This window comes from Tursiops truncatus, chromosome 2 (genome assembly GCF_011762595.2).
Source record: "Tursiops truncatus isolate mTurTru1 chromosome 2, mTurTru1.mat.Y, whole genome shotgun sequence".
Lineage (NCBI taxonomy): Eukaryota > Metazoa > Chordata > Mammalia > Artiodactyla > Delphinidae > Tursiops > Tursiops truncatus.
In genome coordinates, this window is record NC_047035.1 from 138,505,796 (window position 1) to 138,531,740 (window position 25,945).

Sequence of the window (25,945 nt, forward strand, 5' to 3'; positions counted from 1 at the left end):
GAAATGGAATGGCAGGCAACCCTTTTTTCCTTTACAGGAGTTACACCTCCACTGGCACAAGGAGTAGAACACCTTCCTGAGCCTTCCAGGCACTTCCAATGCAAAGACCTCTACAGCTATCACTAGATTCATCCCCTTTCTCACTGACCCTTTCCCCAAGAGTACACAAGAAGGCCTTAACTGGTCAAGGCACCGTGGTGGCCACACCCAGGCCACACTGCCCTGGCTCACTCTGCGGTCCCGAATTGGAGTTCTAAGGCTGCCCCCCCCACAGTGAGTGGGATCGTCCCAGGAGTTTCCCCCTCCCTTCTGCCTTAATGGTACGCCCCATGCGCGTGCTCCCGGGCGGCGGAAGTGAGCCGCGGGAGGCGGGAGCCGCCGCGCCTGGTAACGGAAGTTTGGCGGCGTTGGGTTGAGCGGACTTTTTGGAAGCTTTTGGAGGAGGTGAGGCTGAGGTGACCGTCTGGAGGGGCTTCGCGCGTTGCAGGGGCGGTGGGACTCAGCCCCGGGGAGGTAGCGGGTCTGGGAGGACAGGAGGACCCCACTTCCATTGTGACGTTCTGGCATTTTCCTTGGCTTGGAAGGGTCGATGTGCCCTGCCGTCTCCCTCCGCGTTGGTGGGCCGTCCCTGCTCCCCGGGCGTGCTACACTCTCGGCCCTCCTGTTAAATTCTTCCTCTCCATCAGCGCTTAGCTCCTACGTCTGAGAAATTTCTCTAAACCTGTTTCGCCTTTTTAGCTCGGTCACAGCGCACATCACCAGCTGCCTCATTTTATAGTTTCCCTATTTGTGTTTACATCTTGCTCTCTGAGGAGTCCCGGCGCAAGACCCGCGGCGTTTCACTTCTGTGGTGAGTCACTAACCTCAGGGCCTCTTGACAAAGAATCTGCAGCCACCTATCTGTTACTCATCTCTGGTTTTAGGAAGAATTTAGCAAATGTACCTGCTGAAATAGAAAGAGAGTTCAGCATCTTCCCCTTAGGGCTGGACGTCTCTTTTAGTCGGTATACCTTGTTTGCATCCTCTACTGCCACCCAGCCCCTGACAGAGGGTAGCAGGTAAAAGCATGGGATTTGGGGTCCGGAGCTGGACAGACTCGGATTTCAGTTCTGCTTCTACCCTTACTAGCCTTCTAACTTCGGGGATTTGGGGAAATTCCTTAATCTCTCTGAATCCCAAAAGATCTTTATCTAAATTGGGAGTAATAACACAGACCTCATAAGGTTGGTGTGAGGATCAAATTAATGAGTGTAAAGTGCTGGGCCCAGGGTCTTGCCCATTGTAGGGATCCTGTCATTCATTTGTTCAGCAGATATTTATTGGGCACCTTTTATGAGCTAGATACTGTGCTAAGTACTGGAGGTTCAGTGTTAAACAAAACCAGACAGGTTCCCCTGCACTCCTGGAGTTTGAAGTGGAGTGGGAGGTGTAGTTCTTAAGCTAATAATTACAAATGTAATGTTAAAAGTGTGGTGATGGTGAGAGAGATTACAGTTGCCTTGAAAGAATGTAATAGGGGAGTGTTTAATCTAGACTGAGCTTCTAAGGAAGTGTGGATTGAGCTGAGATCTGAAGAATTTGTAGGAATTAACAATAAAAGATTGGCAAGCAGCAGATGAAAGGAGGGGTATTTGTGTACGTTCCAGACAGAAAATCATGTGTAAGGGTCTGTGGCGAGAGGAACTTGGGGGTTTGAAGGACTGAAAACAATTCAGTGTGCCTGGAGAATAGAGTGAGGAAGGGGAGTTAGCATGGACCAGACCTTTTTATCCTGAATTCAGGATTTTGGACTGATATGAGAGTAATGGAAAGCCACTGAAGAGTTTTAAGTTAAGGATGGAGATTGAGGGAGGATAAGTCACATAATCTGGTTTGTGTTTCAAAAACATTATTTTAGCTGCTGTGTGGGGGACAAGTTAGGAAACTATGCAGTAGTTCAGGTGAGAGATGATGGTGGCTTTGGAGTAATGTGGAGGTAGTGGATCTCAGAGAGAAGTAGACTTGAGAGATGTTTTAGGGGGGTAACATCATCAGGACTTGGTAGTGGATGTGGAGGATGAAGGTGAAGTGGTTAAGAATGTTGTCCACATTTTTGGTTTCAGCAGCTGAGTGGATGATGGTACAATTTATGGAGATTGGAAACGAAGAAATGCAGGAGGAGGAGCAGGTCTTCTTTCCATCAGTGTGCATTTCCCCCTTCCCATAATACTCCCATAGCTACACACTAACTCCTGTCTGTCTAATGTGCTTCCATTTCACCCTTTCCTTTCTACTCCCCAGAGTCACCACCCTAAGACAGGCCTTTGTCACTACCACTAAAATAGCCCCCAGTAGCCTCTTAGCCTCTGTTCTTCCTCCTTACTCCCTCCCTGCTTTAATCTGCACATTGATGCCAGATTCAGTTTCCTCAAACACTGTTTCAATCTTGTCAGATTATCTTTTACTACAGAAATTTTTGTTGCCATCTATTATTTACAGAATAAAATCTGAATTCCTTAACCTGGCTTTTAAGAGCTTGTGCAGTTTAGTCCCACCCTTTCTTTGTAGCTTTCCTACTCACTACTCCCCTACTTGAACCCTCTACTACTCATTTTCCCCAAATAAATTTTTCAGATTGTCTTATGAATGCCTTTGTTCATGATACTCTCCTTCCCAATAATGTATACCATGTGGTTATCTTGACTGTCTAAATTTAATCTTTAAGTTCCAGTTTAAGCTTTCCTCTGCTGGGAAGGCTTCTTGATGTTTGAGCACACATTTATTTCTTAGCCTTGTTAACTTCTCATTTGTTTTTACACCATTTAATTGGTATAAATGTATTTACAGTGCTGTTGATTTATTCATTTATCAAGTGTTACTTTATTATATGTTATAATATTCTTGTGTATGTGTCAATAATAATTTATTATATATTTGCTATACTGTTAAATGATAGCTTTGTTCTGGGCAGCATACTGGGTAGATGCTTAAAAAAAATAATAAAAATGTGGCTTGGAATTAGGAAACCACTTGATTAGACTACAACTTTCTAATAAGGAAATTCCAGGGAATTCTCAAGATTATTTTGGTTTGGATAAGAATCACCTACTCATACTAGTTGGTAATCCTTAGCCTGTTGAGTACCCACTGTGTACGTAGTCTATAATATGTATGAAATACTCAGTTAACAGGTAGAGAAGGGAAAAAAAATCAAACTTGTTTCCTTCTGGAAGTTTGATCCAGCTCTGACATTTTCCCTTTCCAGTTTCTTGATATGTGCAACAATGGACCAGAAAATTTTATCTCTAGCAGCAGAAAAAACAGCAGACAGACTGCAAAAATTTCTTCAAACCCTGAAAGAAGATGATGTGAGTATTAGGAAGGATGTTCTGCCAAAAGCAAATGTCAAGCATGATAACAAATTCAAGGGACATGTTAGAAAAATTAATTCTGCCACTTCATCTATCCCCCACTCTCCTTAGGATCAAGGATTTATTTGGTAACAACTCATAGATACAAAGAAATGGGAGAGAGGAAGAGATATGCACAATTTAAGGGCATTTGTGTACATTTATACAACTGTATTTGTTTGTTTGTTTATTGATTGATTGCTGCAACGTGCAGCATGCGGGGTCTTAGTTCCCTGACCAGGGATCAAACCGATGTCCCCTGAAGTGGAAGCGTGAAGTCTTAACTGCTGGACCACCAGCGAAATCCCTACAACTGTATAATATTTAAATGACATTTATGCAACCGTATAAGCAAATTAGTACACTTTTTAGTTCTTAGAACAATCCTATTTGAAAGCAATATCCAGACTGTAGTTATTGATGTGAGACATTAGATTTGCTTGTTGATGCTTCATTTATATTTTTCCCTAAAGAAGTTCATAAGTAGTAAGATATTTTGAAATTATTAGGAAAAGTGAAAAACAACCAATTTACATTGTGTCTTCACTATAAGTATATGATTATAAAATGGGACAATAATTACCTTCTATGTTAGGCTTTCTAATCTTTCTCTCCTGATATACTTCTCCTTATTCCATTATAAATGATCTCAGCTTATTCAGATCCCTACATGGAAAATAATCCCTCCTTAAAATTAACCTTAAACATTAGTATATATGTATAGACAAATTAAGACTTTGAGTATTATTATTGTTTTTTAAATTTCTTTAATGTTATATCTATTTATTTTTGGCTGCATTGGGTCTTCATTGCTGCGTGTGGGCTTTCTCTAGCTGCGGTGAGCAGGGGCTATTCTTTTTTGTTTTGTTTTGTTTTGTTTTGCGGTACGCGGGCCTCTCACTGTTGTGGCCTCTCCCGTTGCGGAGCACAGGCTCCGGACGCACAGGCCCAGCGGCCATGGCTCACGGGCCTAGCTGCTCTGCGGCACGTGGGATCTTCCCGGACCGGGGCACGAACCTGTGTCCCCTGCGCCGGCAGGCGGACTCTCAACCACTGCGCCACCAGGGAAGCCCTGGGGGGCTACTCTTTGTTTCGGTGCATGGGCTTCTCATTGCAGTGGCTTCTCTTGTTGCGGAGCACGGGCTTTAGGCGCGCGGGCTCGGTAGCTGTGGCTCACAGGCTCTAGAGCACAGGCTCAGTAGTTGTGGCGCATGGACTTAGTTGCTCCACAGCATGTGGGATCTTCCTGGACCAGGGATCAAACCCATGTCCCCTGCATTGGCAGGCAGATTCTTAACCACTGCGCCACCAGGGAAGCCCCGAGTGTTATGTTTTTAAGGAACTTTTTATGTGCTAGTTTTTGTGGTCATTGAAGCTAGGTGCATCTTAATCTTTGTTACCTTATGCTAACTGGGAATTGATACAGGGATGTGCTCTGATTTTTTTTTTCTTTGAAATTATCCAGAAATTGCTTTTTGTGGCACTTTTTAAGACAGCCTTTGCATGAGTTGAGAGTTGAATCATCCTATAGACAAGTTACAATTTGGTTGAAACCTGCTTTCTATTTATTTATTTACTTAGAATTTTTATCTTACCTGCTTCCAAAAGGAATTTGAGGAGGCTTTAACATTACACTATAAAATAAGTAAAAAATAAGAATTAGAACAAAACCCATGATAGATGCTATGAATTACTTCTCTGATTCATGCTTATCACAAAAAGAATTCCTATCTTGGTTTTTGTGAGGATGAAATGAGATACTGTATGCATCTAACATCTAATAGACCCTCAATAGGCATCCAGTAGACGCTGAATAAATATTAGAAAAGGTCCTTCAGCTCTTCCTATTTTAAGTTTCTTCGCTAACATGAACACAGTCCTCTGAATATTTCTGTTTTGTTAACATTACCTTTAAAAGTTTTGTACCTCAAATTGAACACAGGGCTCCACATGTGTTCTACCACTAGAGTAGAGGGGCACTAATATTTCCCTAATTCTTCCATTAATGCAGAGTCAACTTTTTGGCAGCAATATTATATTATTGTCTCATTGCTCTTACAAGCAACTAAAAACCCCAAGTCATTTTTGCATATAGGCTAAATTTCCTTCATCTCTGAACTTCAATAGTTAGTTCTTAGAACCCACATTAAAATTTTTATTTTAATTCTGTTACTTATCTTTTTAGATTAATTTGATTTCACTCCATCAAGATCTTCTTCTTTTATCCTGAGTTGACCATTGTATTAATCATCATTTTATATCCTCTATAAATTTGATAAGCATTCCAGCAATATATGCATTCAGTCCATTTGATAAAAGTGTCCATAGAAGATGTGCTTAAGAGTAAAAAATTATAAAACACATAAAGCAAGTCCATGACAAGGAAGACTGACATATCCAGCAGTGGGAAAATTTACATTCAAAGATTTAGAGAGAATAGAGGAGTCTAAAAGGGACTGCTAGAATAAAAGTAGAAGGTAATAAAGTGGAGAACAGTAGATCAAATTAATACGTAAAAATCCTGGTTCTTTGAAAAATAGACAAAACTATTAACTAATCAAGAAAACAATGGAGTAAGCACAGATATACTAAATAAGAAATGACGTGGGGGAAATAACTATTCATATAGAGAAAAATCTCAAAAATTACTAAGAGACTACTCTATATATCTACTACAAATAAATTTGAAAATGTAGATGCAATGGATAATTTCTTAGGAACATACAGTTTAATTAAATTGACCCAATTTGAGATGGAAAGCTTAACCAGATCAATTTCTATAAAAGAAAAACAGAGTTATCAAGCAATTACTTGACACAAAAATACCAGGTCCAGAAGTTTCATAGGAAACGTCTACCAAATCTTTAGAGATCAGAGGTAAGAGATAGTCCCAATGCCACATAAATTGTTTTAGAGTATATATAATACATAATGAAAAATGTGCATATATAAGGAAAACTTCCAAGTGCTTTTTATAAAGTATAACATTGATACCCCAAACCTGATAAAGACAGCTTGAAGGGGCTTCCGTTGGTCAAATTTGAACATTGAAATAGTCAAGTTCAGTTATGAATTATAAACCACTGAAAAATATAGAAATTTGTGAGTCTGTATTGATAATAAATGATGAGGAGGGCTCTTGCTTACCACAGAGTTAGAAAATCATCATTTGGCAACCATCATGATAAAGATTGGATCAGGCAGGAAGCATCAGTGGATGCTAAATCCAGGAAGAATTTTTTAACTCTGTTTTGAGTTGATTTTAGACTTACAGAAAAGTTGTAAAAATAATAGAGTTTCCACCTATCCCTCTCTGTTGGTGTCTCTTTTTTCTTTACATTTTCTCCCTGGATGATCTTACATGTTCTCACTGAGCTCCGCTTTGGCATATTCAGTTATCGATTTGACATCTCCACTTGGATATCTTAAGAGTAACAGTTCTGAGCGCCACATCTGATCTGCTGAATCAAAAACTGCACGTGGAGTTCTCTGTTTTAACAAGCCCTCTGGATGATTTAGATGCTTGCTTAATCCGAAATTTTCACCATATCTGTAAATGGTGCCACCATCTACCCAGTTAGTTGCTTAAGCCAGAAATTTGAGTCCTCCTTGATTTCTTCTTTTCCTTCATCACCACACCCATTTCACGTCTAAAGCATGAGGAAGTCTGTCTTAGTCCATTCAGGCTGCCGTAACAAAATACGGTAGACTGGGTGACTTATAACAACAAACATTTATTTCTCATAGTTCTGGAGACTGGAAATCCTAGATGATGGTGCCAGTGTGGTCGAGTGAGGGCCCTCTTCTGGGTTGCAGACTTCGCATTATACCCTCATATGGTAGAAGCAGCCTGGGGGCTCTGTGGGATCTCTTACAAGAGCACTAATCCCATTCATGGGAGTTCCACCCTCATACCTAATCACCTCCCAAAGGCCCCACCTCCAAATACCATAACATTGGGTATTAGGATTCTAACGTGTGAATTTTGGGGGGACATAAACATTCAGACCATAGCGAAGTCCTACTGATCAAGCTCTCGAATATATCTTCAGTCTACGGATCTTCCCCAAATTTTGATGGGGTTACATCCCAATAAACCCATTTTAAGTTGAAAATATTCTAAGTTGGAAATGCATTTAATACACCTAACCTACCAAACATCCTAGCTTAGCCTAGCCTTACCTTAAACGTGCCAAGAATGCTTACATTAGCCTACAGTTGGGCAAAATCATCTAACACAAAGCCCATTTTACAATAAAGTGTTGAATATCTCATGTAATTTATTGAATACTGTACTGAAAGTGAAAAACAGAATGGTTGCGTGGGTACAGAATAGTGTATCAGTTGTTTATCCTTGTGATCCTGCAGCTGATTGCTAGCCCAGGAAAAGATAAAAATTCGAAATACAGTATCTACTGAATGCCTACCACTTTTGCCCCATTGTAAAGTTGAAAAATTGTAAGTTGAACTGTTATAAGTTCGGGGCCATCTGTACTTCTCTTCGTCTTACAAAGTACTACAAACTGAGTACCTTAAACAATAGACAGTTATTTTTAAAGTTCTAGGAACTGGAAGTCCAGGATGACGGTGTTGGCATTGTTGGTTCCTGCTGAGGGCTGTGATCATCTGTTCCGTGCGTCTTGCCTAGCTTCTGGTGGTTTGCTGACAATCTTTAGCATTCCTTGCCTTGTGTCACCCATGGTCTCTGCCTTCACTTTCACATGGCATTCTCGCTGTGTATGTGTTTCTGTCCAAATTTCCCCTTTTTCTAAGGACATTAGTCATACTGGATTAGGGCCTACCCATATGACCTCAAGCTTAACTATTTACACCTACAATGACCCTATTTCCAAATAAGATCACATTCTGAGATGCTGGGGGTTAGAGCTTAAACATGAATTTTGGAGGGGGACACAGTTCAACTCAGGACATCTCCCCTGCCATTACCTTGCTGTAGGCCACTATCATCTCTCATTTGATCACTGATAACAATCTCCTAACAGATGTCCCTATTTCACTCTTAAACCCTCCCACAACCTATTTTCTACAAAAGGAATAAGACTGATTTTTTTAAAAAAAAAACATCTATATATCACTCTCCTCTTTTCTCGTTAGTTACTTCTGTTGCACTTAGAGAAAATCTAAGCTTCCTATCATGGCCTACAAGGTTCTTATTATCTGGTTCTTGCCCATCTCTCCAAATTCATCTTGTGCCACTCTTTTCTTACTACTCTTCAGTCAAATTGGTCTTTTTTTTTTTTTCAGGCCATCCAATATGCCAAACTCTTTGCTCCCTCAGGGCCTTTGCACATAACAATACCTTTATCTGAAGTGTTCTTCTTTCCTCCCTTTGCATAACTAGCTCTTTCTTATCCTCCAAGTCTCTATAGAAATGTCACCTACCTCAGAGAAGCTTTCTCCCTGACTACCCTAGCTGAAGTTGCTTCCCTTTCCTCAATTATTGTCTCCGTCTTTTGTTTCTGTTACAGATTTTTTTTCTGATTTTTTTTCTTGTCGTCCTTTTCCCTCCTGCTCTACTGTAAACTGAGTCAGATTATCATGTTCATCCTTGTATCCCTAATGCCTAGGAAGAAGAACATGTTCAAAGAGTATTTGCTGAATGAATGTATATTCCCAAGAACATAGCTTGATACCTAGTGCTGATTAAATACTTAATAAACGTTTGTAGAATGAATGTATGAATAAATTTCAGTCTTGACAGCCCAGCATCATGTTAAGATCTACCCTGCTATATGTAAATAAATACGTTATTTGTGATACCTGGAGTCTCTGAAGGATATGAACTTGACAGATGTGTGTTTTTCATACCGGGAGTTTAGGTCATTCAGGTAGGGAAATTGTTGCCAGGGACTTGTAGCTTTTTCTTGTCTTTGCAGCTGGCTAATCTCCTTCAGAATCAGGCAGTGAAAGGAAAAGCTGCTGGAGCACTCCTGAGAGCCATCTTCAAAGGTAATAATAATGCCACTTCTATCTCTCTGGATTCACTGGTATATTTGTTTACTTTGGGTGCATATTGCTACTTTTCTTACTGTTTGATGCCCCACTGAGACTTTTCTGTTTTGGGGATTTTACAGAATCAACTAAAGCAGCAGTCTCCTGTCTTGTGGACATAAATAATTTTGCTATAGGGGGTTGAAGTGGCTACCTGAGATTGGATTGCTGGTTTTGGAGCCTGTAAAGGATGCACGTCATAAAATCCGCTTTGATTTATTTGTGCTTTTAAAATTGTGGAGAAGAGGACTTCCCTGGTGGTCCAGCGGTTAAGACTCCGTGCTTCCACTGCAGGCGGCACGGGTTCTATCCCTGGTCGGGGAAGTTCCGCAGGCCCTGCGGTGTAGCCAAAAAAAAAAATTGTGAAGAGAGCAGCAATGTTTAATAGTTAATCTGTGCTTAACAAAAGAGGCTAGGGTGCTCTGAGTTTTAATGAAATGGAGTATCTTAGGTGACTTACGTAGAGATTCTTCATTCCCAGTGGGGCATATTTTTATTCCATATCTTGAACAAGGGCCAGTTCTACATTGTTGCTGGTTGTGACTCATAGTTGTTTTATAAATTGTAGTAGAATAAAATTCTACAAGCAAAAATTAAAAGTCGCTTCACACTCTTAGCAGGTAATTTTAACTTGGTTTATTTTTCTTACCCCCTCGAGTAAATTGTGTCTCTCCTTGCAAGGGTTCAAAAACACATCTTCCTATGCATGGAAAAAAAATTTTTTTTTAACATCTTTATTGGAGTATAATTACTTTACAATGGTGTGTTAGTTTCTGCTTTCTAACAAAGTGAATCAGTTATACATATGTTCCCATATCTCTTCCCTCTTGCATCTCCCTCCCTCCCACCCTCCCTATTCCACCCCTCTAGGTGGCCACAAAGCACCGAGCTGATCTCCCTGTGCTATGCGGCTGCTTCCCACTAGCTATCTGTTTTACGTTTGGTAGTGTATATATGTCCATGCCACTCTCTCACTTTGTCACAGCTTAACCTTCCACCTCCCCATATCCTCAAGTCCATTCTCTAGTAGGTCTGTGTCTTTATTCCTGTCTTACCCCTAGATTCTTCGTGACTTTTTTTTTCTTAGATTCCATATATATGTGTTAGCATACGGTATTTGTCTTTCTCTTTCTGACTTACTTCACTCTGTATGACAGACTCTAGGTCCATCCACCTCACTACAAATAACTCAAATTTCGTTTCTTTTTATGGCTGAGTAATATTCCATTGTATATATGTGCCACATCTTTACCCATTCATCCAATGATGGACACTTAGGTTGTTTCCATCTCCGGGCTATTGTAAATAGAGCTGCAGTGAACATTTTGGTACATAACTCTTTCTGAATTATGGTTTTCTCAGGGTATATGCCCAGTAGTGGGATTGCTGGGTCATATGGTAGTTCTATTTGTAGTTTTTTAAGGAACCTCCATACTGTTCTCCATAGTGGCTGTACTAATTCACATTCCCACCAGCAGTGCAAGAGTGTTCCCTTTTCTCCACACCCTCTCCAGCATTTATTGTTTGTAGATTTTGTTTGTTTGTTTGTTTTTGTTTTGTTTTATTTTGTGGTACGTGGGCCTCTCACTGTTGTGGCCTCTCTCATTGCGGAGCAACAGGCTCCGGACGCGCAGGCTCAGTGGCCGTGGCTCACAGGCGCAGCCGCTCCGCGGCATGTGGGATCCTCCCGGACCGGGGCACAAACCCGCATCCCCTGCATCGGCAGGCAGACTCTCAACCACTGCGCCACCAGGGAAGCCCCATGTTTGTAGATTTTTTGATGATGGCCATTCTGACCAGTGTGAGGTGATACCTCATTGTAGTTTTGATTTGCATTTCTCTAATGATTAATGATGTTGAGCATTCTTTCATGTGTTTGTTGACAATCTGTATATCTTCTTTGGAGAAATGTCTGTTTAGGTCTTCTGCCCATTTTTGGATTGGGTTGTGTCTTTTTGTTACTGAGCTGCGTGAGCTGCGTGTAAATTTTGGAGATTAATCCTTTGTCAGTTGCTTCATTTGCAAATATTTTCTCCCATTCTGAGGGTTGTCTTTTGGTCTTTTTTATGGTTTCCTTTGCTGTGCAAAAGCTTTTAAGTTTCATTAGGTCCCATTTGTTTATTTTTGTTTTTATTTCCATTTCTCTACGAGGTAAAACATTTTTTAATTGGTTAAAAATTGGAAACTTGCTAAATGACTGTTTTGTAGAAATATCAGAGAAAAGGAAATAATGAAAGATCAAAAGCAGCTGTCTATACATGCTAAGTGACAGTAATAAGAATAAGTGGAAGAAATAAGAGTAATTTCTTTCTTGGGTAGACATACCTGGAACAGATTATCATGGCTCCCACTTCTGTAAATAACCTTATTTTTACCTTATATAAAAACATAGATTTGGAAATCCTAGTTTAAAAGTATCATGAATTACCAAGTATATATGGACACTACCTCATAACCATTTTAATCCTGTTAAATCAATGGTGTAAACCAGTAGTTAGCTAATGATGACATTTTAGAAAATTGAGATATAATCCACATACTAAAAAATTCACCCTTTTAAAGTGTACATTTTTTGTTGAGATATAATTGACATTGTACAATTCACCACTGAAAATAATGCATTTCAGTGGCTTTTAGTATATTCACAGAGTTGCACACCTATCACCACAATTTCAAGAATTTTTATTACCCCTAAAAGAAACTTTGCATCCCTTAGCTGTTGCTTCCCTAAACTTCTGTTCCGCGCCAGCCCTAAGAAACCACTCATCTACTTTCTGTCTATAGGTTTGCCTATTCTGGATATTTCATATAAGTGGAATCATACAATATGTGGTCCTTTGTGACTGGCTTTCACTTACCATAAGGTTACTAAGATTCATCCATGTTGTAGCCTGTATCAGTATTTCATTCCTTTTTATTGGTGAATAATATTCCATTTATGAATATATCATACTTGTCCATTCATGAGTTGGTGGACAATTAGGTTGTCTACACTTTTGAGCAATTATGAATACTGCTACAAGTTTTTGTGTAGACATATTTTCATTTCTCTTTAGTAAATAAGAGTAGAATTGCTGGATCATACGGTAACTCCATGTTTAACTGTTTGGGGACTGCCAAACTGTTTTCCAAAGCTGCTACATCATTTTACATTCCCACCGGTACTGAAATAAGGATGCCCATTTCCCACATCCTCTGTCAACACTTGTTATTGCCTTTTTCATTCTAGCCATTCTCGTGAGTGTGAAGTGGTATCTCACTGTGGGTTTGATTTTCATTTCCCTGATGGCTAATGATGTTGCGTATCTTTTCTTGTGCTTACTGGCCATTTGTATATCTTCTTTGGAGAAATGTCTATTCAAATCCTTTGACCTTTTAAAAATTGGGTTGTCTTTTTATTACTGAGTTCTAATATTACTTTAAATATTCTGGATACAAGTCCCTTATTAGATATATGATTCACAAAATTTTTCTCCCATTCTGGTTGTCTTTGCACTTTTTTGATGGTATCCTTTGGTGCACAAAATTTTAATGCCGAATACTTATTTTTTTTGTAGCTTGCGCTTTTAGTTTTATATCTAAGAAGTCATTGCTTAATCCAAAGTCACAAAGATTTATACCTGTGTTTTCTTTTCAAAGTTTTATAGCTTTAGCTTTTAAATTTAGATCCATTTTTAGTTAATTTTTGTATATGGTGTGAGGTAGGAGTCCAGGTTCATCTTTCCCCATTTTCAATAGCACCCTTATTGAAAATCAATTGCCCATAAATGTGATGGTTTCTTTTTGGACTCACAGTTGTATTCCGTTGATCTAGGTGTCTCTCCTTATGTCAGTACCACACTGTTCTGATTAGAATAGCTTTGTAGTGAGCTTTAAAATTAGGAAGTGTGAGTCCTCTAACTTTTTTTCTTTTTTTAGGATTAGTTTGGATATTCTGGGTTCCTTGAGTTTCCATATGACAAGATTAGCTTGTCAATTTCTGCAAGAATGGAAGCTGGGGTTTTGGTAGTGATTTTGTTGACTCTATATATGAATTTGAAAAGTATTGCTATCTTAATATGTCTTCCATTAATGAACATGGAATATCTTTCCATTTGCTTAGGTCCTCTTTCATTTCTTTCAACAGTATTTTGTACTTTTCAGAGTACAAGTCTTACACTACTTTTATTAATTTATTCCTGAGTATTTTATTCTTTTTGGTGTGATTGTAAATGGGATTGTTTTCTTAATTTAATGTTCTCAGTGTTCATTGCTAGTGTATAGAAATGCAATAGACTTTTGTATATTGATCTCATATCTTGCTACCTTCCTGTACTTGTTTATTAGCGCTAGTAGTTTCTTCTTTGTGGATTCCTTATAAACAAGATTATGTCAACTGTGAATAGATACTTTATTTCTATTTCAATCTAGATGCCTTTTGTTATTTTCTTACCTAATTACCCCAGTTGGAACCTTCAGTAGAATAGAATTGGTGAGAGTAAACATCCTTCTCTTGTTCCTGATCTCAGGGAAATCTTTCAGTTTTATATTATTGAGTGTGATGTTAGCTGTGGGTTTTTCATGGATGCCCTTTATCAGGTTAAGGAAGTTCCCTTCTATTCTTAGTTTGTTGAGTGTTTTTTATCATGAAAAGGTATTGGAATTTTCAAATGCTTTTTCTGTGTCTACTGAGGTGATCATGTGGTTTTTATCCTTTACTCTATTTCTATGGTATATTATATTGATTTTCATACATTGAACCACTCTTGTATTCTTGGGTTAAATCCAATTTGGTTATAGAGTATAATCCTTTTTAAAATGTTGCTGGGTTCAGCTTGCTAGTATTTTGTTGAGGATTTTTGCATCTGTAGTCACAAGGGGTACTGTTCATAGTTTTCTTAGGATGTCTTTGTCTGGTTTAGGTATGAAGATAATAGTGGCCTTGTAGAATGAGTTGGGAAATGTTTCCTCCTCTTCTTTTTTTTCGAAGAGTTTGTGAAGGGTTGCAGTTAATTCTTTGTATGTTTCGTGAATTCACCAAGGAAGCCATCTGGTTTTGGGCTTTTCTTTGTAGAAGAGTTTTGATTGCTAATTCAGTCTCTTTATTTATAGGTCTGTTGTGGTTTTCTATTGTCTTTTTTAGTCAGCTTTGATACTTTGTGTCTTTATAACAATTTATCCATTTCATATAAGTTTTGTAATTAATTGGTATACAGTTATTCATTGTATTACCTTATTCTTTTTATTTCTGTAAGATTGGTAGTAATGCCCCTCTTTCATTCCTGATTTTAGTAATTTGATTCTTCTCCCTTTTTTTCTTGGTCAGTCTGAAGATTTTTCAATTTTGTTGATCTTTTCAAAGAATAAGCTTTGGTTTTCTTGATTTTTCTCTATTCTTCTATTCTCTTTTATTTATGTCTGATTTTACTTTTATATTCTTTTCACTTGCTTTGAGTTTAGTTTCCTCTTTTTATAATTTCTTATGGTGGAAGATTGGGTTATTGATTTGAGATCTTATTTTTTAATATAGGTATTTACAACTATAGATTTCGTTCTGAGCACTACTTTAGCTGTATCCAATAGCTTTTGGAATATTGTGTTTTTGTTTTCATTCATCTCAAGGTATTTTTCTAATTTCTCTGTGCTTTCTTCTTTGACCCATTGGTATTTAAGATTATGTTAATTTCCACATATTTGTGAATTTTCCAGATTCCTTCTGTTATTGATTTCTAGTTTCATTCCACTGTGGTCACAGAACATAAATGATATGATTATAATCCTTTTAAATTTATTGAGAATTTTTTTATGGCCTAATGTGTGGTTTATCCTGGAGAATGCTCCATGTGCACTTGTGAAGAATGTGTCTTCTGTTGTTGTGTGTAGTGTTCTATATAGATGTTTGTTAGATCTGGTGTGTTCAAGTCTATTTCCTTGTTGATCTTCTAATTGTTGTTCTGTTGATTATTGGAAGTGGTGTGTTGAAGTCTCCAACTATTGTTGAATTGTCTATTTCACCCTTCAGTTCTGTTAGTTTTTGCTTTGTGTATTTTGGAACTCTTTTGTTAGGTGCTTATATGTTTATAATTGTTATGCCTTGATTCTTTTATCATTATAAAATGCCCTTTTTTGTCTTTAATAGTAATTTTTGTCCTAAAGTCTACTTTTTTCTGTTATTTTTAGAGCTACTTCAGCCCCCTTTGGTTATGGTTTTCATGGTATATCTTTTCTAAACAATTTGTATCTTTGAATCTAAATTGTGTCTCTGATTGACAGCACATAATTGGATTTTTAAAAATCTGTTCTGCCAATCTTTGCCCTTTTTTAAAATAAATCTATTTATTTTATTTATTTTTGGCTGCGTTGGGTCTTCGTTGCTGTGCGCAGGCTTTCTCTAGTTGCAGTGAGCAGGGGCTACTCTTCGTTTTGCACGGGTTTCTCATTGTGGTGGCTTCTCTTGTGGAGCATGGGCCTTAGGCGCACGGGCTTCAGTAGTTGTGGCTCGTGGGCTTAGTTGCTCTGCGGCATGTGGGATCTTCCCGGACCAGGGATTGAACCCATGTCCCCTGCACTGGCAAGCAGCTTCTTAACCACTGCTCCACCAGAGAAGTCCCAATCTTTGCCTTTTGATTGGAGTATCTATCCCTTTACATTTACCATAATTGCTAAAAAAGTAGGATTGATATCTGCCGTTTTGCTGTTTGTTTTCTTTACGTCGTGTCTTTTTGTTCCTCTGTTAATACCTTGTGTGTTATATGTTAAGTAGGTGTTTTCTAGTGTACCATTTTAATTCCTTTGTAATCTTTTTCACTATTTTTTTCAGTTACTTTCTTAGTGCTTGCCTTGGCGATTAGAACTGACATCTTAACACATTATTGACCGGAGACATATCAATACATTTTTAGAGAGTGCTACGATTAACATCACCATGAGAAGTTGTTAGAGCTTGAAATTGATCAAGGGTTCATGAGACAACTTATGATTGTCATTATCATTCACATTTTGCTCCGTTTGGTTTTTGCTTCAATCTTGTGTATATTATAAATGTAAAATTTTCAAAAGTGACACATCATGAAATTTTGAGTGAAAAATTTTTTGGTGAATTTTATGCAGATACTTTCTCTGATTGTCCAAGTGGCATATATACTAGTGTCTCAGAAGATGATAGTTCTTCAGAATATAATTCTGATTCAGACGATGTGAGTATTAGACCAACAAAGAGACAAAAAACCTTAGTGATTGATTCTGATACAGAAAGTGAAAATGAAATTCATGGTGCAGGAGAATGCTCCTTTGCTTCTACAGAAGAGTGGCTTGAAGACAACATTTTACAAAAATTAGAATTTACAGGTGTGTCAGGTCTAACTATTGAATGTAATAAGACACAAAGTGTTAGTGAAATAACAGAATTAATTTTTTGGCCAGCCAAAATAAAAGTCACCGGCCACATGCATTAGTTTCTGCAAAAATTCCCCTGGGCAATAATGAGTTAATTTATAACAATCTAGTTCAGATTAATACCAGCTTAGATTTAATAGTTATAAAACTTTGCTCTACATATAGCTTCATTCTCCCCCTTCCTCCTTTGTGCTATTATTGTCCTATAAATTACATCTTTACACATTTATTCCCACCAGTGCAGATTTATAATTGTTGTTTTATGCAGGTGTCTTATAAATCAGGAGAAAAAATAATTACAAAGTACATTTATACTGTCTTTAATATTTTCCTATGTAGTTACCTTTACTGATGTTCTCTGTTTCATGTGGATTCAAATTCTGTCTGGTGTCCTTTCATTCCAGCCTGAAAGACTCCCTTTAGCATTAGGGCAGGTCTTCTGGCAGCAAATTCTCTTTTGTTTATCTGGGAATGTCTTAATTTCTCCATTTTGGAGGGGTAGTTTTTCTGGCTATAGAGTTCCTGGTTGACAGTTTTGGAGGGATAGTTTTTCTGGCTGTTGAGTTTTCAGTGCTTTGACTATGTTATCCCATTTCCTTCTGCCCTTCAATGATTTTTTAAAATGAGAAATCAGCTGTTAATCGTATTGAGTACTCCTTTTACCAGATGAGTTGCTTCTCTCTTGTTGCTTTCAATATTCTCTTCTTGTCTTTAACTTTTTTATTTAACTGTACAGTTCAGTGGCACTAAATGCAATAATTGCTCTATCTAGAACTTCCAGTATTATGTTGAATAGAAGTGGAAAAAGTGGGCATCCTTGTATTTTTCCTATCTTACGGAAAAGTTTTCAATCTTCACTTATTGGGTATGATGTTAAGTGTGGGTTTTTCACATATGGTTTTTTTTATGATGAGGCATCTTTGATTTTGATAGTTTGCTATGGTATGTCTAAATGTGGATCTCTTGGGTTTAACCTGTTTGGAGTTCTTTGAGCTTCTTGAATGTGGGTTTTGTTTGTTTGCTTTGTTTTTTTGGCTGCACTGTGCAGCTTGTGGGATAGTTCCCCGACCAGGGATTGAACCTAGGCCCTCGGCAGTGAAAGCCCAGAGTCCTAACCTCTGGACTGCCAGGGAATTCACTGAACGTAGATTAGTGTTCTCATTAAAATTGGGAAGTTTTTGGCCATTACTTCTTTTTTCTCCTTTCTCTCTTTCCTTTCCTTCTGGGACTTTCAGTATGTCTATGTTGGTATTCATGACGGGATCCCGCGGGTCTCTGAAGCTCTGATCATTTTTCTTCTTTTTCTTTCTGTCCCTGAGACTGGATAATCTCAATTGCTCTATCTTCAAGTTCTCTGATTCTTTCTTCTGCCAGATCAGATATCCTGTTGAGCCCCTCTAGTGGATTCTTCAGTTCAATTATTGTACTTTTTAATTCCAGAATTTTTGTTTGGTTCTTTTTTATAATTTCTGTCTCTTTATTGATATTCTCTATTTGGTGAAACATCATTCTTATATTTTCCTTTAGTTCTTTAGACATGGTTTCCTTTTGTTCTTTGAACATATTTAAAATAGCTGATTTCAGTCTTTGTCTAGTAAATCTAATATCTGGGCACTCTCAGGGACGGTTTCTATTGATTCCTTTTTTTCCTGTGTATGGACCATGCTCTTGTTTCCCTGTATGTTTTTTATTTTTTTGTTCCTGAAAACTGGACATTTTAAATGATATTTTGTGGGCATTCTGGAAATCAGATACCATCCCCCTCCCCCAGATCTGTTGTTGCTGTTGTGGTGTTGCTTTTGTTTTTATAGTTGTTCTTCTGAACTAATTTTGTGAAATATGTATTGTTTGTTGTGTATGGGCACTGTTTTATGTGGCCACTGAAGTCTCTGTTTGGTTAGCTTTGTGGTCAGCTAATGATTTGGCAAAGATTTCCTTTAAAATGCCTGGAACCAGTGAGTTTCCCAGCCTTTGCTGGGGGACCCTGTGCATGTCAGGTGCACACCTTCAGTTCTCAGGCAGGTAGCTTATAACTCCTCCTTAGCCCTTCTGCTTGTGTAGAGCCTCAGGATCATCCAGAGGTGAGAGATTAGGGTCCTCTTGGGTGTTGCCTGGCCATACACACAGCCCTTTCCATGTGCGCAACCCTAAGTATTTTCACGGCTTCCTAGGTTCCTAGGAATATGTCAGAATGTTTCAGAGTCCCCTCTGCACCTTTCTCCAGGCTTATATTTTAAGTTCTTTGGTCAGCTTGTTGCATGCCCAACTGTTATTGCTATCCAGGCAGCTGAAAAAGTTATCACTTGCAACTGGTTTAGACAAATGCCCCTGGTAAAAGATTGCACTGGGCAAGTTCTAAGTCAGGTCAAGTAAAGACAAGTCTTGCGAGTGAAAATTTCTAGGGAATAGCCAGACAGGTCAAATAATGACAGTTATCTGGGAACTGGGCTTTGGTGGAGCTCCAGTCATATTCTGTCCCCTCCAGAGGCTGCTAGACTGATGGCTTGTACCATGAGTGTGAACTGTTGGTTTTAAAGACTATTGGACTGGTGGGGGGTAGGGGTTAGGAGGTGGAATGAGGGCATGTTGAAACACAACAGAGCTTGCTATTCTCACTTAGATTCAGCTGTTTATCTTAAATAAACTCTCCCTGGATTGTTGCAAGTCTGGTTAATTTCCAGAATCCTGAACAAGTTGGTTTTCACTATTTTTGTTAGTGTTCTAGTTGCTTTTATGGAGGAGAGCATTTTCCAAGGTCTTTATTACTCTACATTCCTGCTGACATCAATCAGTGATGATGTTTTGAAGTGAAGTGTGTTAAAGGCACTTAATTTGGGTTACTGGATCCCAGAAAAGCTCTAAAGTATATTAGAAGGTGTTCCTTCTTCTGCACTATAAAATTATTTAAAAAATTAATGACATGGGTGGAAGTAGAAAAGGTAATGTTTCAGTTTTCTGTCTAAATTAAATACTTTTTCAAAGCTCCTAAATATTGCTGTTCTAAACACCATAGTAATAAGTAGTTTGATAATTCTGTTTCTATATTCAACTACAAAGCTGTTTGTTTTTCCTGTTTACCCTTCAACCTTGTAAGAATTCTGCCTTTTTTCTTTCTTTGTTTCTGTACCACCTGTTTAAAACAATAAGGTTTCCCCTGTTCTGAGGAAGCTGGAGCTCTTAGGAGACTTAAGATATACAGTTGTTGTGTCCAATTGTTGGAATCGGGGGATTTGCAGAAAGAAGTAGCATCTGAAATCATAGGATTACTAATGCTGGAGGTGAGATGGAAAACAAAAACTTTTTTGGTTTTGGGTGGATTTTGGGGGGTTTGTAATTTGTTGAGGGAGGGAAAACTTAAGTGTGCCAAACCTACCATAGCTCCTATTTATGAATAAGAACTACTGTTATCAAACAAAATAGTTGATGGATGAGCCATAAACCATTTAGATGTTTACGTTACATTTCTGGTATCATGGACATGTATCTCTTTGCAGAGTTGGCGTATTTGAAAACATCAGGGAACTGGTGGAAGATCCTGATCTATGAAATCCTTTACAATTATGTTTATACCAGAGCAGAATGATTCCCTGAATCACTTATAGGACCAGTTCTAGGTTTCAATGCCAGTTCTATTAATTCAGCAAAAGAGTATTTCTTAGAAAGAGATATCAAACATTTAGATTTCTGCTTAACATTTTTTTAATCCCATCAACTTCTAGGTTCACAATTTTCCAGGAGCATTATTGGTTGAATTAGCCAGTGAGTTTGTTGATGCTGTCAAACAGGGCAACCTAACGAATGGAAAATCTTTGGAGCTATTACCCATCATTTTCACCGCCCTTGCTACCAAAAAGGAAAATCTAGCTTATGGAAAAGGTAATTTTCTTCCAATCTTAGTGGCTTTTACTCTCTTCACTGAATTAAATTTATTCCTCAGTGTATTTTGCATTTCTAGGTGAACTAAGTGGGGAAGAATGTAAGAAGCAGTTGATTAACACCCTCTGTTCTGGCAGGTGAGTCTTATTAATGTGTAGAACTTTCTCAGGACTACAAGTGACCAAAAAAAGAATTATCATTTATTTTAGGAATTTAGACCACTCAAGTTTTTAGTCCATTTTGGTTTATGGTCTACCACTATAAAACCATTTAGTCTGTGATGAATTTTTGAGAGAGATTATTTACTGTATTCTCTGTTCTAAGACTATACATATAGTTTCTATTTACTTGACTCTCCATCTTAACACAGCAGTTTATCCCTATAGCAGTATTTGGAGTCCCAAGGTCCTTAAGGCTGGAAAGTCACCCTACCACTATCTTTTATATTTTTTTGAGGGAGTGAGATGTATAAGTGATGTATCTTTAAACCAGAAATATGAGAATCTACCCTAAGGAGAAATTGCAACATATAAGAAAATCTTCATACATGAACATTTCAACACAGAAATTTGTGACCAACTTAAGCATACAATAATGGAGATATGTAAGTTATGGTATGTAAGCTATGTATCAATAAGTTAAGGTAGAGCCATTCCATGTAACTTATAGCCATTAAAAATGAAGTATATAAAGACATACATCAAAGATGAAAAATTCTTACTATATATATATTATATATATATATATATATATCTGTGTGTGTATATTTATAGTAAGAAATCCTTAATATATATATATTTTTTTAATTAATTATTTTTGGCTACATTGGGTCTTTGTTGCTGTGTGTGGGCTTTCTCTAGTTGTGGTGAGCAGGGGCTACTCTTTGTTGCGGTGTGCGGGCTTCTCATTGCAGTGGCTACTCTTGTTGCGGAGCAAGGGCTCTAGGCACGCAGGCTTCAGTAGTTGTGGCTCGCAGGCTCTAGAGCACAGGCTCAGGAGTTGTGGCGCACGGGCTTAGTTGCTCTGCAGCATGTGGGATCTTCCCGGACCAAGGCTCGAACCCATGTCCCCTGCATTGGCGGGCGGATTCCTAACCTCTGCGCCACCAGGGAAGTCCCTTACAGAAATAATTTTAGGCATGAATCAGCACATGTATATTTATCCATTTATTTGTTTTTAATTACCCAAAAGAGTTTATTCATTACATTGTAATATACCTTTGATTTTTCATTTAACACATGTTCATGTCAGCATATACCACTTTACATCATTCTTTTTAATAGTTCCATAGTATTCTGTTATAATATTTGGCTAGTGTCCAATTGTTAGATTATTTGTTTTTTGCCGATAAATAATATTTGGCTATTTGGTTTTTTGCTATTATAAAAAGTGTTGGAATTAACATCCTTATATGTCTAGGTGACCTTTTATAAGCATGTACATGGAATATATTTCTAATAGTAAGTTGGGTGGGTCTTTGGTTATGTGCATTTTTAAAGTTGATAAGTAGTATTGCCAACTTGTCTTCCCAGAAGGATTATATCAGTGTACATCCCCTAAAACGGTATGTTAAGTACTTGTTTCCCAAAATCTCACCAGCACTGAGTATCATCAGAGTTTGATTTTGCCAGTCTGATAGGTTAAAAGCTGTTATTTCATTGTTTTAAATGTCATTTCTTTGATTTTGTTTCCCAGTGGTACCAAATCAAACTTGAAATGGCCCTAATTTTTTCCTCCTTACTAATTTTACAAAGTAATATGTAAATAAGTTTAAATGACATAAACTTCCTTTGTCAATTTCTTTAATCAGATGGGATCATCAGTATGTAATCCAGCTCACCTCCATGTTCAAGTAAGCATCATCATTCCCTTTTCTTTTTATATCCTGCTATGAGAACTTAGCTACTAGAAACTGAAATGTAGCAAGGTCAAATACCACTGTTCCCTAAATAAGAGTATCGGTACCTCTGTTTTCTGTTACAGAATTTACCCCCACTCTTTTTTGCTTTGATTTCTTATTTAAAGTATAATTTTATGATTTTTTTTTCCAAGATAACTTTGCTTAGGTAAGGTTATTGGTCCCCTTTAAGGTTCTGCATTAGAGAAAAATCAAAAGAGGTAGTTATAGTATTCTAATATCTCCCAAATTAGGCTCTGATCTTTAGACTCTTTGGTCCACAGGGATGTCCCTCTGACTGCAGAAGAGGTGGAAATTGTGGTGGAAAAAGTGTTGACGATGTTCTCCAAATTGAATCTTCAAGAAATACCACCCTTGGTCTATCAGCTTCTGGTTCTCTCCTCAAAGGTATAAATGAAAAATCTGCTTTTTTTTTAACTCTGGTGAAATGCCCAGTTAGTACCATTCAGCTTATTCATACTCTTGTTTTATATACTAGGGCATAGATGCTTTTATTTCATGTATGATGATTTGATCTAGTAAAAAGGTCATGGCCCTCAACCAAAGTAAACATACATTATCTCTTGTAGTACCACATTTTGTGTGTGTGTGGTAGTAAAAGGGATAAAGATTTCAGAAAGGGTGGACTATAGGCCCCTTAAAATCTGATATTAAGATGTATTTCAAACTCAATTTCAACATGAAAGTGTTCTATAAATTCTTAGTGTGACTCTAGGTTATAATTTATTTAAATTCATACTTGAAAATCCTTCAAGCTGAAAAGAACTTTAAGTTCAACTTGCCCTTTATGGAGAGACCTTACTTATTTTGTATTTTTTTCAGGGAAGCCGGAAGAAGGTTTTGGAAGGAATCATAGCTTTCTTCAACAAGCTAGATACGCAGCACAGTGAGGAACAGAGTGGTGATGAGTGAGTATCACAGTATAGAAATAAAATCATTTTTCCAAATTCATCTTATTGTTACCTAACTGTTCAGTCCATACCTTCACTTCAGCACAGAATTTCCCTAGTCCCCTTAGCTGCTCAGTAATAAAATTAAAAGAATAATGCAGTCTCTTCAACTCTTTCATTTTAATCTTTCCAGGAAAACAGCAATAATTATTCTGTAAATTGCAAGCTTAAAAGCTATTTAAGTGTTTACTTTGTGCCAGAAACTATTTGGCCCTAGGACTACAGTGATGAACCAGTCAGACAAGGTTCCTGCTCTCATGGAGATATTTCAACGAGAAGAGAAAAGAAAATAAATAACAAAAATATTAGAGTGAAAAGTGTTATGCGTATATTTCAAATGGATGATGTGACAGTGACAGTATAGCTACTTTAGGTTGAGTGGTCAGGGAAAACTTCTCTGAGAAGGTGTTATTTTAACTGAAGCCTAAATGGTAAGAGCCACAATATATAGATCAGGAAAAAGCACATTCTCAGTTGGTGGAACAGTTAGTGCAAAGGCAGGACACAGCATGATGTGACTGAAAAAGAGGATTTTTTTTTGAAACAAATACTTAACAGAGTGCTTGCTCTGTGCCAAGTGCTGTTCTATGCACTTTAAACCTTACAGCAACTCTCTTTTGCCTCTGTTTTATGCATATAGAAACCAAGGCACAGAGAAATTAAGGAATTTCCAAGGGTTATGTAGCCATAAGTTGGTGGACCTGGGATTTGAATTCAAGCAGTTTGGCTGCAGAGTTCGTGCTTTTAATCCTGTTTCAGCCTACTGCTTCTAATCTGGAATAACTTTTAGTTATTTGGCTTGAGCAATTGATTAGAAGGTGGTCTTGTATACTGAGTTAGGAAAGACTGACAAAAAGCAAGTTTAGGGGGAAATAAGCTCAGTTTTGACCATGTAAGTTTGAGATGTATATTAGTATCCCATATGGAGGTGTTGAGCAGGCAGTCTGGGGTTTTAGAGGTCAGGACAGGAAATACAGATTGGAAAGGACTAAAGCCTTCAGACTGGATAGGGTCACCTAGGGAAATCGTGAAGAGAAGAGAAAGAAACCCAAGATTGAGCTCAGAGGCATTCACCATTTAAAGGGAGGATGAGCCAGCACAAATAATTAAGAGGCCAGTGACAATGCCCCAGAAGCTAAGAGAAGAAAGTGTTTCAAGAAAGAAGGGGTCAACTGTGTCAAATCTGCTGAGGCTTTAATTAAGATGAAATTTGGTTATTGGTTTTGACAGTGTACAGGTCATTTGATTATTCTTGCAAGGGCTACAAATAACATTGGAAAGGGAGGTTAGGGAGGGGACAGAAGCCTAATTGAATTGAATTGAACTGGGAAGAGGTAAAGAAGTGGAAATAATGACTGTAGACAGTTCTTTCAAGAAGTTTTGTAAAAAAGGAGCAGAGAATGAGACAGTAGATTTTGTACTTTGTGCCTGCCTCCAGTGATCATATTAGTTCAGCTTGAGTTTTTCTGTTTGTTCATATGAGCATATGCACTGTTGTCTCTTTCCCAAACTATAGCTCATACCGTTCTGTTGAATCTTTTAGGCTGTTGGATTTTGTTACTGTACCATCAGGTGAACTTCGTCACGTGGAAGGCACCATTATTCTACACATTGTGTTTGCCATCAAGTTGGACTGTGAACTAGGCAGAGAACTACTGAAACTCCTAAAGGTAGCCCCACACTCTTAAGGAGATCCAGGATCTCTTTATGAAACAGGGATGTTTGAACTCAAGCCTCTTTTATGCTGATTAATGACAGGAAACAAATACATAGAAATATTGTAGAACTACCCTGGGTCTAGAGGATCTCTTTTTTTTTACTTTGAAAGTGGAAGATATATGATATCACTACATTCTTAAGCAAGTTCTGTTTTAAAACCATACCTTAAGTGTTTTAGTGTTTAAAAAGAAAAAAAAAGGTGAAGACTGTTCAGCAGGAAACTCAAAATTTAACCTTAACTCCATTATTCTATGAGCTTCAGTCTTGACCTCTGTTTCCGTATTTGTGAATTGGGGAAATTGCCTATTTCTAGTAATATATTGTGAGGTTTTGTGAAGCTAAGTCATTCATCATTAAATATTTGTGAAGTAGTAAGATAAAAATTAGAAATGTTTTGAACTCTTTTTAAGTATTTTGCTACATTTACCTTATCTCACTTTCTCACAAGTATAGATTTTTTTCTGAACCATTTAAAAGAAGAAATCATGACCCTTCAATGCCTGAATACTTCCACAGATGTCTCCTAAGAATAAGGATTAATACCTTTTCATTGAGTTTTTTGAAGCATCCAGCCCAGTTTTCTTGTGTCTCTCATTGTCAGATTTGTCTTTTTCCTCATGATTAGATTCAAGTTAAACATTTTTGGCAAGAATATGTCATAAGTGATGTTGTATACTTTCTCTTGTTGGGGTCAGCAAACTTTCTCT

The 25,945-nt window shown here is 37.7% G+C and overlaps 1 protein-coding gene across 8 annotated transcripts in view; it reads left to right on the forward strand.

The window, feature by feature from the left end:
* Window positions 1-340: 340 nt before the first annotated feature.
* Window positions 341-25,945, forward strand: part of FANCI (FA complementation group I) — a 77,225-nt gene continuing 51,620 nt past the window's right edge. The window contains exons 1-11 of one of the 8 annotated variants that reach the window (XM_033852120.2): window positions 382-444; window positions 739-850; window positions 3,245-3,347; window positions 9,287-9,359; window positions 19,923-20,053; window positions 20,495-20,651; window positions 20,731-20,788; window positions 22,462-22,503; window positions 22,833-22,956; window positions 23,392-23,477; window positions 25,063-25,189. In XM_033852120.2, the coding sequence (XP_033708011.1) occupies window positions 3,264-3,347; window positions 9,287-9,359; window positions 19,923-20,053; window positions 20,495-20,651; window positions 20,731-20,788; window positions 22,462-22,503; window positions 22,833-22,956; window positions 23,392-23,477; window positions 25,063-25,189 (882 nt within the window). In that variant the 5' untranslated portion in view covers window positions 382-444; window positions 739-850; window positions 3,245-3,263. Of the gene's footprint in view, window positions 445-539; window positions 851-3,244; window positions 3,348-9,286; window positions 9,360-19,922; window positions 20,054-20,494; window positions 20,652-20,730; window positions 20,789-21,107; window positions 21,266-22,461; window positions 22,504-22,832; window positions 22,957-23,391; window positions 23,478-25,062; window positions 25,190-25,945 lie in introns of those variants that run through there. The other 7 variants (XM_033852115.2, XM_033852118.2, XM_033852116.2 and 4 more) reach the window with 7 other exon arrangements.